The sequence below is a fragment of the Numida meleagris genome, chromosome 1 (assembly GCF_002078875.1).
Source record: "Numida meleagris isolate 19003 breed g44 Domestic line chromosome 1, NumMel1.0, whole genome shotgun sequence".
In the NCBI taxonomy this organism is placed as follows: domain Eukaryota; kingdom Metazoa; phylum Chordata; class Aves; order Galliformes; family Numididae; genus Numida; species Numida meleagris.
This window is the reverse complement of record NC_034409.1, coordinates 105,050,685-105,065,623: the sequence shown is the minus strand read 5'-3', so window position 1 is coordinate 105,065,623 and position 14,939 is coordinate 105,050,685. Positions and strand designations below refer to the sequence as shown.

Sequence of the window (14,939 nt, the reverse complement as noted above, 5' to 3'; positions counted from 1 at the left end):
TCCTTTAGCTTTTAGAACATGCACATTTCAAGGATGAAGATATCTGGTTGGTTTAATTGAAGAGAAAATCCTAAACAAATACGTACCGACAGAAGAGCATGCAATGCATTATGAAAGGATAGAGGCTATTTAAAAAAAACCTCAACGTCTAAGTGTCTGATCAGCTCTATAGGATGATGCTAACAAACCAAAAAAAAGTCAAGGAATGCATGTGTTTCATTCATTTTTGAACATTTTTCTCAACACCAAATACATATTTGTTTCTGAGCTTATATGAAAATGGATACTTAGGTTCACATACCAATATATCTTCATTTCCGTGTTTCTTTAATATGATGGTTGGGTCATCTATAAAAGGATAATAAAATGACACTCATAAACTAGAATATTACCATTTAATGTAATTTACAGTGATTGCTTAGCTCGCAGTTGTAATAACTATTATATTCCATCAAACACCACTGAAGCATCCCATCTCAAGGGCTTGTTACAGAATCTTCATGCTTAAAATTAAATACTTATTCTGTATGGGCTGCATACATGCATAAAGGTAAACTTATGTGCTGGCATATGATACAAACAGCAGAATGTAGCCTGCAACAGAACGCCTTGGTTTTTTAGGCTATGTTGTATTTTAAGCACTCAAACACACAAGTTCACATGTATGAGGTGAGCAATTTACAGACGTTTCAGCCTTTTACAGAGTTTATCAAATGAAATGTAAAAACCAGACAAGATTCAATGCTTGCAAGAATGGAGACTTTGGTATACCTACCTGTTTTATCAAAGAATTCATCTAAAGCTTGATGAAGAGATGGAAAGTTTTCTCTGTTGTCTTCTAATAGCCATATAAAGCAACGAACTTTTTCTATAGGTGGTTTTAAAAAATAGTCAACAATTTCTTTGTCTTCAGAACTACTTGACACACAGTCAAATTTACTACCATACTTCTCATTCCAGAGTGCAGTTAAAAAAGAAAAGTCAAGTTCTCTTAAAAATTGTCCATATTGAAAGATAAAATTCTCTGTAGCTGTCAACCCTAAAAAAAGCAGAAAAAGCCATTGTTTCATTTCAACCTCAGAGTTCCTTTAAGTGCGATTTCCTCTTTTAAGAGGAACAGTTCGTTCCAAAATTGAAGTATACAGCTGATGAAACAGATTATGTAAAACCTTTTTAATCTTGAAAATGCAGGCTAACACGATGAATTGATTTTATGTAAATTTTACTCTCAGTCAACAATCAATATAATAAACCTGTACAAATTCTTTAAAGGACATGGACACACTAGAACAGAGCACAGAATCCTTGCTGAAGTTTTTGGCATCTTACGTCCTTTCCACGAGCAGAAACTTTTATCTTCAACCAAGCATAAATTCAGTCAAAAAACTACACAGCAAGGCAACTACACCAAAGAATACTAAAATACATTTCTTCCAAGTTAAACAATCAGATAAATTCAAATGACCAAAAAAAAAAATCACTATGATACGCTTTCCAGAAACAGATTATATATACAAATATTCCCATTTAAGCCTATTCAGGAATTTTAAGATGTAAAAATACATAAATAAGTATTGTTTACTTCTCTCAAAGCCCTGCACACATTAGAACACTTTATATGAAAAGTTTGTACAGATAAGACGTTGTTGCTCTTACCAATGGTCACATCTTCTTCTCCAGAAATCCCACTAATGATCAAGTAAATGAAAAAGAAGGGAGTTTTACTTCACCCGTTAAAGTTAAGAAAGCAAAACTGGGAAACAGGGATGTTATTTTTTCCACCTGTAGATTGAACAATAACGACCAGGTAAGTTGTGCTACTACATAAACATACAGCTTACCCAAATCATTAAGGTGTTTCATCCACTTCTGTAACTTGGGATCCACTTCTTCCAGCTTACTCAGTACATGGATAAAACCCCTTGTTTTCACCCTGTTTTCTTCCTGAATCAAATAACTGATGAGCTGCTCCACCACTGCATGTGACACGCTGCTAGTTTTGCAGTATGATGTGTAATCCTCTTCACTGATTACGAACCAGGAAAGTAATTCCTTTAACAGTTTGGAGGCATCACGAACAGCTGCTTTTATCTGCTCAGCATTTTGAATTATACGCTGCAGGACTTGATCACCAGCATAACCTGCATAATCTACAGTGGGATTTAAAAACAAACAACAAAAAGATTTCATGGTTTTGTTTTTTTAATCATTGAAAATATCAACCCTAAAGTACAGATAATTTGGACTAAGCGGTGCACTTCTTAAATATTAGCTTTCTCACAACACTCAAAATAACAAAATATTTAACTTTTTATATAAGCTTACTTTATCATTATAAATGCAATAGCATACGTGTAGCAATCAGAAGGACCAACATGATGGGAAAGGCTTTACAAAAGAGGTGGAAGGACCAGCACAATAGCAAGGTGCTACAAATGAAGGGAAGTAGATCACCCACCCATAACAGAAGATTCAGGGCTTGCAGGGAAAGGCTTCCACCAAAGATCTCCAGAAATACATCCTTCCTCAGTGGCAGTCAACCCTTAAATGAGGCCTAAGAGGGGTGGAGCCAGGCTTCTGGTCACACAGTGAATTGCGTTCACCTGTGCTCCCAGGGCTGCCTGGGTCTTTCCTCCAGGTGCTCAATCAGTGGTTCAGACTGTGACTCAGCAGTTCCCATACAACATGGTTTTAAATTCAGGATATGCAACAAAGTAATCCTTAGCAACTCAACTAGATTCCAGAGAGAAAAATATTTTTCACTTCCCAGTAACAGGAACTTCACGCAATTGCCTGCACAAATTTATCTGCACAGGCTGCATGTGAGCCTGGGCAAAGGCAAAGAACTCCCCCAAGCATCAGTCCCCAGAGCAAAAGCACACTTCTGAACATCCAAGTGTACACCCAACAGTAAACCTTTGTCCTTACCCTGCCTCTTGTTCTCTGCAGAAAAACAGTGAAGAGATTATGTGCTCATATCAGACTTCACCTTTCATTATTCTTCAAGACCACACATCTATAGAATGCCACTTTGAGAGCTTAATTGACAGTACCTAGCTTCAAAAGATGTATAACTATTCAATACTAATTATCTGTTCAGCTGTTATCATTTGATTTAAGACACCCAGAATGTTACCTATGGTATCTTCTGCTATATTAAAACAATAATCTGTACTTCTACGTACCACTGCGATCACGGTATTGAGATTGAGATTCATTTCTCATCTGATTTTCTTCTATTTTCTGTTTAGAAGAATTCAGTGCATCTTTCCGTGCGCGTTTTCTTCGTATTTTTTTTTCTTCTTTCCTTTTCAACTTCCTAAAACTGATAAAAAAAATTAAACAGTGAATCTAGTGTTCCTTGAGATAAATGTGCCTAACTCCTTTGGTGAATAAACTTCTTCCATGTCTTACAACAGTTAAAGGCATCCATTCTACTGCAAAATATGATTTGGAAGAGTATAAATATAATCAAGCTACTTATTAAGTTAGTACAAGACCACAAACATTCATGCGAGTCAGGTATGCAATGGGGGGGGGATTATCCTCAAAATTCCTGAAGAAATTTTTACTCTCGTTAATAACATCTGAATTAGGATTCAGTACCTCAAATAGACATATTTTTTCTTAATTTTTACTCGATATTTTGCACCAAACATTAACATTTGGATTTCCTTGACATTTTAAAATGAATTTAGTTTATCCTCTCGGCATGTCGTTATTTATAATTTTACTTGAACAAAAAGCATAAAAAGTTATGTTAAAGGCACATGCATCAACCTTATTAAATAGCTTTATTATATGCAGTTTTTATTTAGACTTTCTAAGCAATCAGATAAAGTTTGCTAGACAGATTTCTCTCCCACACAATTAAAATTTTGCTGAGTTCTTCCCTTTTGCAACGAAAGAATAGAACACTTGCAACCTCAGACTTAAAATGAAGGAGGTACTCTAATCCAGATGGGCTCAACTTGAAACACTGTATTTTTAATCAGGACTCTCAGTCTGCTAAGAAGAGTAACAAACACCCATTCTTTTAGCATTCCAATCCTTAAGCATCTTAGTACAAACAAAGGGCATGCATGGAGAGCCTCCAAATCACACTCTTCCCAAATGACACGTTATTTCACGACACCCACAAATTTCACAATGAGATCAGGTTTGACTGAGATGGACTTGAAGATGACTACAGCCATTTACATTCAAAAACTATTGGCTGAGATTGCTGGGAAGTCAGTGGTGCAATGGGCAATGTATTCCTCAGTACAGACGCGTGGCAAATCAGTTTAGCATTAACTCACATCTCATACGTTTGAAAAGAGTCTCCTATGACCAAAATAAAAATGTTGTTTTCAAAACCTAAGATCACTGGAGAGTTACCAATAATTTCTTCAGCAATACCAATAAATGCCCTCCTGCAATCACACTGTAAAACAAATGTACAGAGCTACAGGTTTATAAGTTAATTTAAGTAGTTTTATGATTGGATTGCCAAGTACTTTTACTCAACCTTTTAATTGATTTCATCTTCCACTAAAAAAAAAATCAGTTCATTCAAATACATGCTTTCAGAGGCAAAGGACAAGAATAGCTTTCCAAACTATTTGTGGTGTTTTAGCAATTCTTTAAAAGGCACAAAGTTCAATCCTAGAGAAAACTTTTCCTCAAACTGATTCAACTTACTCTTAAATGTTAGAGAGCTTACCTTGAACATTTCTGTTTAATATTGGCTCTTGGTGGTTCCTTGGTTTTTGTGATTTTTTGTTCAAACTACCAAAATAAGTGACACCATATTAATTAAATTTGGGTTACAACACAGCATTGATTTGTTCTTGAAACTCAACAGTATTTGATGCTTTGGAAAGCAATAAAAAGTAATTCTACAAAAGTGATTATGCACACTTGCAAGCTACTTATGCCTCGTAAAGGTCTGCATGAAAATATCTTCATCAAATATTACAACTTAGTACGCAGCAATAGATTTTTATGTGCAAAAAACTCAGAAAGTACTGGATACTGTTTTTCTTTACTAGTGGACAGGAAGAAAACTTCACAGTATCTTTTCCTTGCTTCTCACACACCAATACTGGTCAAGGAAGAAGAATCCATCTCCCCAAGATGCTATAGGGGATAAGTACACCATCCCAACAGAAGTATTTCATTTAGTAAGACTAGCTCTAAGTTAAAGTAATAGCGTTCCTTCCATATCACCCAAGCTAAACATAAAACAAAGTTCCAGTTCCCATCAATGCCAGTTCTAACCAAAACAATAAGGTAATGCCCACTCCAGCAAGTTCAGAAGAGAACAAGCAATTTAAGTTCCTAGTAATGCTCAGATTCTGTAGGGAAGGATAATACTTATGACTTTGAACATTACTTGTGAGTTACATTATTATCTTTACTTTAACTCCTTTACCAGAGTAAATACTTCAAAGGTTATTGTACTTTATATTAACTTTTACTTACTTCACATTTTAACAAACCAGAAGAACTGAAAATAACTATTTTTGAAATAAGGCCTGTACAATCAGGAGTGAAACATAATTCTTGAAGAAAATCCTGTAGGAGAAAAAGATACATTCAAAAACATGTAAATTCATGCGAATTCTATATTCTTATACAGATTAGAGTTTCTTTATTTGAGGTGACTGAGGAAATTTAAAGCTAGCATAAGCTTAGACTCCTACTGAATGAAGAAGCAAATCACTCACAGCTGTCTTGGCAAGCAATCCCAACCAAAAGGGCCCTAGACCTGTGGCATATACCTGTTATTCACAAAGCAAAGCCCATCCTCCAGCTTCAGTTTCAAGAGCCAACATTAAGACTATTACTTTATGAACTCATACCCTCCCAGGATTTCCTTTTATTTCAGACTGATTTCCAGTATAATCTTCCGTAAAATTCCTTTACATATAACAAAATGTCAAACTTTAGAAGGAATAAATTTTCTTATGGGAGGACATAATGCAAGAGAAACAGGTTAAGGACATGCAGGCCTCTATTCTGTAAATGAAAGCAAGCTTTACCAATGCTTGCACATCAGACAATTCAGCAAGAGAATTCTCTTTCCTCTCTTCCTGTCAAATGAGTAGAACACGTAGCTGTAGCACCTCACTTATCACAAACGAAAATAATGTAGTAATGTTGACTAAGAAAAGAAGAAATAAAATGCTTCTAGTCTAGCATAGTTCTTACCTTGTCATTCTTATCACTGTAGTTTGCAGTTTTCAACTTTTTCCAACAGCTGGTATGAAACTCCACTCTACATTGCTGACAGCAAGTAATACGTATAAAACCCTAATGGTGGAAAATAATACAAATTTAACATCTTTAAAAACACAGAAAACAGTGCACATCTTAACAGACAGTATGATAAAACGGTGCATTCATAGCTCTCTAATACGAAAGAGGGCTGAAAACGGGAAAATAGAAAGTTTTATTTCCCAAATCCTTTTGAACTAAAACTTACCTTAAAGTCTGGATCTGTAAAAAATATTTGGATTTTGGAGTGGCCATGGCACTGCTGATAGCGACAAATTGCATCTGGCTCTGGAGGGAACTTGCATTCCTCAATGCAACTCTTTAAGAACAACTGAGAAAAACAGAGTGATAGAAGATAAACTGCACAGAAAGCAGGAGAAGATTAAATGTTTTCTTCTAGGGAACTCTGCAGTGAAACAGACATCTCTTTTTGAACAGCAGGCAACTAATACCAAAAGAACAACTCTCTCACAGTGAAAACTATGCAAGATTGTCCTTTTATGCCAAAATATTCAACAGTGCATTTGAACTGCTATCAACTAAGTATACTTCCCTGCATGCAGGTTTGTACAAGCTTAATGATTCCAAAAGCATGTGAACATATTAAATTTTTAATTACCAAAAATGATAAGCCAGACTACCCCAATATAACATGATGAAAACTGATTGCTCCTTTCTGTCATTTCATGCCACCTCTGGGATCTGGGTTACAATATTAAGTATATTCCCAGGAACAGCTCAGACCTGACTCTGCACTGAACAGTGTGTGAGGTAAAGACATTACAGTGGCTTTATGCAAAGTGTGTACAAGTTCCATGGGGTTGGAACTGGCCTGAAATTAATAAAACATTAGAAATAAATGCCCAATCCCAGCCTCCAGATATTTGTATGACATTCTCCAAGAGTCTCTACAGTAATAATAATAAAAAATTTCAAAAAGCTTTTCAATGCAAAAGAATACTTTTTAATTCCAGAACCACAAGTTGGATTGTTCTACTCCAACAAGGCATTTTACCATACAGTTCCCAGTAAAATCACTTACCAAGAACTACACAAAGTCTCATTTTTGGTTTCAAATACAGATTACTTACACAGTTTTCAACTTCACATTTTTGCTAATTCTAATTTCTAATTTGTTCTCTCTAGCATTACACTGCATACAATGTTTACATCTACCCAAAGTTTAATAATATGCAACTCATATTATGAATAACTTGGAGCAGATTAGAACTACATTATTACATAAAAATACCCAAGCACAGACTCTTAAACAGAGATTGTGTGATTTAAATAGCATGCTTTCCAAGAGTACAATTTTGCCATCATAAACACAGCTCTTCTCTACAAAGACCAGGCTTTTGGGTTGACAGCGCTCTAGACAACAAGCACTTGCACTGGCTTCTCCATGAACCTCTCCGTGCTTCTGTTCACCACTTACTTTGGCCTTGATAATGCGATGCGAGGAACAAAGTGAGAATGACACTCTAGAAGTCACACCACAAAGCTTTGTGAAATATATCTTTTTTTCTTCTTTTCTGGACAGGCTATTTGAGAGAACAGCAGTTATTTTTGTGTTTAAACATACCTGTAAATTCTCTGTTCGTGTTTCTTCAATGACCTGAGATGTTGTGGGCCAAGTTAATACTCCAGGTACAATCTTACGATTAACCATTGTTTGTGACTTCATAAACTGATCAAGCGCATCAGAAAATCTGAAGTTTAGAACAGGTAAAACACGTTCAGATCACATATGTGCCATGTAAGACACTGATAACTCTTTCACGATTCATTTTATGATTCAAGAAAAAAAACAAGTCTAATGGTAAGAGTATGTAGAATGTAGGAGCATTAAGTTATCTGGGAAACAGGGCTACTCAGTGTAAAAGATTCATGGCCTGAGGCAGTGGCTGAATAAAGGGGCCCAGAGCCCAGGCATGGATACTAGTTAGACTGAGAGCCTGTGCCAGTGTTCAAGGGATCCATGAAGATGGGTGTGCTTGTCAATCTCAACAGTGAGGGCATGCGTATTTTCACTAGTGACCTTTGATCTCCACCAGCCAGAGATGAGGCAGAGGATGCTGCTCTCTGTACTCAAGTTTTATCTGCCTTCAGACAGCGTTACGTGGTTGCTGCTCTGACTGTAGTAGCCTCTGTGGCCAGCTGTGTTAATGTGTGCATGTGTGCACCACCCCTTTGGGACACATGCGGCCTCTCTACCAGCCAAAACTGTGAAGGGAAGCAGCAGTCACATCCACATGACTGTGTACAGGCACCTCCTGTATCTTACAAAGGACCTGGCTACACTGCAGCAGCAGGAAGGAGGAATCCTCTCACAAAGTCCAGCACTCCTTGACCATTCAGATGGTTCATTCAGATATTCCACAAGAGGAGGGTTTAATGTTTGATATTAAACTTATTTATTTAATAAATTTGGCATTGTATTGGGTTTACATAGCAAGGATTGGGGTTTTGGCTGGCAGAGGAGAGAAGGAAGAGTGTGCAGTGGCACCCAATGTCAATCCACCACAGACAATACATGAGATCCTGATTTAGTAGAGACATACAGCAGTATACTGAAATCATGACACAATATAATATAGTAACTGCAATATACTGTTGAGTCATAGTACAATCATGCTTCCCATTATCGGTCTCTTTGTGCTCACTGTCACAACGCTGGGCATTCCCACTTTCCAGGAAGGAATATGTAGGCTGATGCCAGCTCAAGCCTGCTGCTCTCTTCAAAGCTGGTTCGTTGTCCAGTTTTTACACACTGTGTCAGGCTGACCTCAGGAAGCTCTTTGCTGTTTATCTAGGGAACTTAGTGACTCACTGGTACAGCTGTCTTGGCTAAAACCAAGGTTACTCCTCATTCACCCTGATCTTGAGATAAGTTCAGCTTTCTTTACAATGCATTCGTCCCAAGCTCATCATTTTCTTTGCCTAAGAGCTCACCTCCACTACAGAGGTGTGCTGGTCAGTCACACCCCCACAGCCTGCAGACTGCTGGATTCAACTGCTGCTATTACATTTTTAACATGAACAAAATTGAAGTTGTAATAAATCACTCCAATGTTTGAATTTGTTGATTAACAAAGATTAATTACAAAAAAACAATCCACAATCCATTTAAATAAATGAAAACAGCCTTTGTATCAAATATTGAAATTTTATATTACACTAACCTGTTTTGTCTGAGGTACACTTTTCCAATTCCATAGTATGCAAGACAATCAAATCTTTCTTCCTGGTACTGTTCGATTATTTTCTTAAACTGGTCTTCAGCCTTTGTCAATGCCTTAAAAATAAATATAAGACGAAAATGAGATGCTTAGACAGCAGCTTTTGTTTTTCCTCTTGTTTTTCCTGCAGCATGCCCTATTGTTTAATATGTCCTATGAACAAAAAAGGAAATCAAGCAACCTTATGTTCATGCACAAAGGGCTCTAAAAACAAGGGATCTAAAAAGTAATGAGCTGACTGAGCTACAAATGACCAGATAGTTTTTAACTCACTGAAAGACACTGAACATTTGCAAACAGTACTGGAGGTGAGGGAATGGCTTTCTGTTTTGGTGTTTTCAGGAACCAAAAGCATTCTCTCTCTTTCTCTTCCTTTTTTTTAAAAAGAATAGCACATAACCATGTCATGACAAAGAAAGAGAAAAGTAACTGACAACTTCACTAATATTTAAAAATCTCATTTGAAACCTTAAAAAGGTAATTTTCTTATTTGGTAGTTTAATTTGCCCAAAACTATTAAAGACCTAATCCCACAAAACATGATTTTATAAACCGTGACAAAAGTTTTCCTTCCCAACTTATTTTATGTCCGTTAAGAGTTAAGACAAAAATGTATGACCAACCATCTGAACTAGAACTTCAAATAAAAGCAATATAGTGGCTTAATGTCATACCTCGGGCTGTCCTATTCCAAGAAGAGAAGTGGCATGTCCATAGATGATTACAACATAATTAATAACACGAAGATTCAATTGCTGCAAAGTAATTAGAGTCAAATTTTAGAAGAAGCAAAAAAGCTCCTGGCTAGTAATGAGTAAATTATTGACTACTGTAAATTGAAGGTCTACAACAGACATAGGAAACTACCATAGCTTCCATAAGCTATGGTATGACACATGCACTCAGAAATTCTAAAACTTGCATCAAGGAATTAGTTACCATGAACGATATAAATGCTTTTCACCCTATAACATAATCAATAAATGTTAAGCTAGCAAGGGCAGTAGTTTCATATTAAATATTTTTGTAGATACTTTTAAAATTTCATCTAGCAATGCACATGTACACTGAGCATTACAAAGATACATCATATAATCCCATAATTATCTTGTTTTCCATTTCTCTCATTTCTAAGCTCCTTGACACATATAGTGCAACATATAACATCGTAGTCAACATGATGGGCAACAATTCAGTAATAATGATTTATTTTGGTGGAGGGAAAGAATGACACAATATTGAAAGCATAAAGCTCAATTACTTTAATAAATAAGTTATTCCTCTCAATTTACCTTTAATTCTGAAGGATCAAGAATGTTCAACAATTGTGAGAAGACCTGCTCAGCACTGCGACACCTCTGGTCCATCAAGGCTGTATAACCATCATGAACAAGGGATTTAACCTCCTCTAGCAACATAGTTGAACCCACCTAAAATATTTAAGAAAGCAGCTACTCAAAATGAAAACAGCATTTTTTCCCCTTTTTCTCTAGAAACTTCTAAATTCAGTTCAAGCATTATCTTAATACTTTGTATATCTGCATTTTGCTATGCTTTCCCCCACTTGTACACTCCTTGAGTACAAATGTATTTCTAAAAAGCTGAGAATTATTTTATTCTGCTGACAATTTTTCTCCATCTAGGTTACAAGTTAATGCTTGAAGGCTTCAAATCACATTAGATTATCAAAACTTCACTACAGCTCCCTCTTGAAGCCTGTGGGAGCTTCCAGCAGCAAGACTGTAAATTAATACAAACAATTGCAGAATTAGAAACTTCCATTCCCTTGATCTGCTTGAGCACAAAATATAATGCTAGCTTTGGGCAGCAGATCATTGTGCTAGTGTAGAAATACTTTCGACTATTTAAGAAGCTCCTCTATCACCTATTCCTGTAATCACAAGCAAAACCAAAGAACAAGTTGCCTGATTTTTAACTGTTATAATAATATTGTAGTTAATTGTATTCCTGTGAACTGAATTAACATTTTGGCATACTAAAATTAATGGATGTCCAGAATGTACTTTCTGGATCATCCATGAGCTTTGATCGTATTTTGTTTTCATGGTGGTACCTGGCTAAAAAGGACAAACACAAGGGCTGCACTGACACCTCCTATTATTATTATGTTGGCTCACAACATCAGAGATGAATGTTGGTGGTATTGGCAGCAGATGGTGAACTTTCCCATCAAGATTCCATTAAATTTTGTTGTCGTGTGATAGATGGCAGCAAAGGGGCACTCTGACAAAACAGAGTCTGACATGGAAGTGCATATGAAGCAAAGGTGTGTTACTTAATTCCTGAATGTAGAAAAAATGGCACCCACTGACATTCACTGATGCTTGCTCAACACTGATGGACACCAAACAGCACAGTGAAGCAGGGGATGGTGCGTTTCAGCAGTGGCAACAGAAACAGTGGGTCACCTCCAGTGGTGCGGATTCTTACAAGTGCAGCATGCAGGCTCTTGTCCATAGGTGACAAAAACACATAGTTAATGGCAGTGAGTGTGTTGGCATACAGTGTTTTGTAACTGAGAATTTGCTCTAAGCAAACAGTGTTATTGTGCTCTTTGTAGCTGTTGTAGTTTCCATGGAAATAAATGAGGCGTTACTTTTGGAGCGATCAATATATAAAAAAATACCCACGATCTAATGCAAGTTAGAGGCAGGGGAAGTAGAAACTATCACTAGGCACCAAAAAAAAAAAAAAAAAAGAACTCCACAGCAAAATGCAGAAATGAGTTAATGAAAGCAGGATTGAGACTATTTCCTAGAACAAATGTCACAAGGTAATGCTGTCAGACAGTGTAGTTACAGAACAGAAAATAGTAACTTACTGTTAAGCTAATAATGTATCTACATGAAGTAGGAAGCTGATTAAGCCAACTACAAGCATTATTTTTGATACTAGTACTACATTAATCTTACAAAAACAAGTATTTTTAAAGGAATAAGGACGGTGCAGTTAGCACTGGCACCTTCTTCTTAATCCACTTTTCTCTCATAATCAGCAAATGACTAACTACGTATGTCCCCATGAATTCATTCAACAGCTTTGGATACTTGTTACTTGTTGCTGATAAGGCCTGATAAGGACAATTTTCAACTTGTGAATTTTATTGAGTTTTAAACTGCTGTTCAACAAAATATTCTGTAAACATTTTCAAATGTATGTATCAAACACTCAAAAACATGAGTCTCAATTCTAGGGAGGGCATTACAAATCCCTGAATGACTCCCAGTGATTTTTATAATTTCTCTTACAAATTAATACACAAGGCTACCATTTCATTAACTCACATTTCTAGCTGCGTTATTCTATGAGTAACACAGGAAATTAGTGTAACAAAGCTGTGTGAGGTCTTACAGGAGGGCAAGAGACTTCACTGTACAAACGTAACAAGTGAACTTATTTCACTCATCTGCACTCACGCACTTATTCACAAACTAAGGAACAGGTGTTCAAATGGTCTACATAGAATGACTTGGGAGTGACACGGGGTGTCTTTATATGCACTGTATCTCTGGGGTTCATCCTGACTGGCAACAATAGATGGATTTTGAATTTGGCATTCGCACACTCTAGGAGCTGGTACTATTACAGGTCTTTGACCTACTAACTTTGTCTAACTACTCATAAGTCTTGGACAGAATTAGTAATTTCTCTTTTTCTAGCTTTCCTTAGCTGAGTATTCCATGGCTCCAGATCTGCTCTCTATCTTCACGTCAGTTTTTGTCTCCCTCTTCATTTGAATGAAATCACACATAGGTGGTCTGTAGCAATTAACATTAGCTTCCCTTTTAACACTGCTGTCATGTTCTCTGGTGTTCATGCATGCACATCTCCATTCATATTTCATGCAAACTAAACCTTTCTGTAACAAGAAATTTGTTATATATATGTATATGAAATTTCTTTAAGCAATTAAACTATCTCTGAATAAGTTCTTTCAGCTGGATGGAAAAAGTTTGATCAAAGATCAACTAATTGCCCAAATAAACTGTGCAGTGGAAGTACAGAGTATTTGGTGGTTCTTAGATAGATGGATGCATAAAGCCCCATAATGATCTCAGCATTAAAAACATGCCTTTGACATGTAACTAGTAATGTTTCAAGTATTTAAGCTTTAAGAAGTAATTCTGAGAGAAGTTATGAAACCACATAGACTCCTCCTGATGCCAAATAAAAATGATCTTGCTGCATTTTCTTCAGGGTCACACACACACACACAAAAAGAAGTTTTCTTTTTTCTAACTAGACAATATTTTCCACAGAGTTTTTCAGCATGGACTGTCAGTGAGACAGCTGCCTTTTTGTCAAATTAAGGCTGGACAGTGGTGGGAAGGGGAGAGGAGAAGCAAAAAGTGGACTACCAGCAATGAGACAGCATAAATCAGTGTAATCACATGATCCTTGTTTCCTGAAAAAAAAAAAATCAGGCTAGATGTGAAATGGTAAGTTTTTGAGTGAATGAGGATTTTGGACAGCGTGACTAAAAGGCAACACATCATTCACAGTTAAGGTCATATGCTAAGTCATTCCCCAAGTTACCTGTTGCACAGTACACAGGAGTTTATCTTGGATGGTTTTAGACTCTATCTTCAAATCAAGGTGATCTCTACAAACGACAGGACAATGGTATTATGAGTTTGTAGATGTACTTTATGTGTAACCAAGCTTTCAAGAAACAGAGATGTCTGTACTTTTATCACCATCACCACATTAGCCTACATGACAGAGATTATTACAGCACATTCTTTCATGACAGCGATAACAAGTATTGGAACATTATAAAGCATTATAATACTATTCAACCTGGGAATCACTAGAGCTTCAGGGAAGTAAAGGCCTTCTCCATCATTTTCGTCATTGTATTTGATCTTCTCTACCTCATAGTCAGCTGAGCTGCTTTCATGAAGGCACTGGAACAGGTGACTTCCCTCCATCAAAGTTTAAAGTACACCTAGGCCTCTTTCCCCTTCCCTTTCTGAGTACAAGATCCTTTAGTCTAGCACAACATCTACTTAAAATCAAACACATGTGGCAGTTTGGCAGGGCACAGGCAAGGAAATCAGAGAAGAGAAGAAAGAAGTTATTTCCAGCTATTCCTTTATCCTGCTGGAGCACAAAGTACACAGCCGAGGAACAGTGGAAGCACAATGCAGAGGCAAAGTACTGCTTGATACTCTAAACCAAATCCCCAACACTAAGATTGCTACTCAGTCCTCAACATTACTATATTGTCCAATATACATTCAGTTCTGTCCCACTTTCAAAGGCATCACTCATCTCCTGGGATAAATGCTTTAGAGTGTCAAAGGATTCCTTGATTATTTTTGAAGCCAAGCAACCTGATTATAACAGAAGTGGAGATACAACTGTAACTGACCACACATCTCCCTTGTTAGGAAATACTGTGTTTTCCTAAGT

The 14,939-nt window shown here is 36.7% G+C and overlaps 1 protein-coding gene across 9 annotated transcripts in view; it reads right to left on the bottom strand.

Annotated features, from left to right (window-relative positions):
* Positions 1-14,939, bottom strand: part of TTC3 (tetratricopeptide repeat domain 3) — a 61,279-nt gene that overhangs the window by 19,231 nt on the left and 27,109 nt on the right. For all 9 annotated transcript variants that reach the window (XM_021405351.1, XM_021405369.1, XM_021405360.1 and 6 more), the window contains 13 exons: positions 14,061-14,127; positions 10,796-10,933; positions 10,178-10,258; positions 9,447-9,559; positions 7,847-7,973; positions 6,470-6,592; positions 6,196-6,297; positions 5,467-5,559; positions 4,706-4,770; positions 3,186-3,325; positions 1,842-2,150; positions 776-1,039; positions 302-348 (listed from right to left, as the gene is read on the bottom strand). In XM_021405351.1, coding sequence (XP_021261026.1) covers positions 302-348; positions 776-1,039; positions 1,842-2,150; positions 3,186-3,325; positions 4,706-4,770; positions 5,467-5,559; positions 6,196-6,297; positions 6,470-6,592; positions 7,847-7,973; positions 9,447-9,559; positions 10,178-10,258; positions 10,796-10,933; positions 14,061-14,127 — 1,669 coding nt within the window. The remainder of the gene's footprint in view (positions 1-301; positions 349-775; positions 1,040-1,841; positions 2,151-3,185; positions 3,326-4,705; positions 4,771-5,466; positions 5,560-6,195; positions 6,298-6,469; positions 6,593-7,846; positions 7,974-9,446; positions 9,560-10,177; positions 10,259-10,795; positions 10,934-14,060; positions 14,128-14,939) is intronic.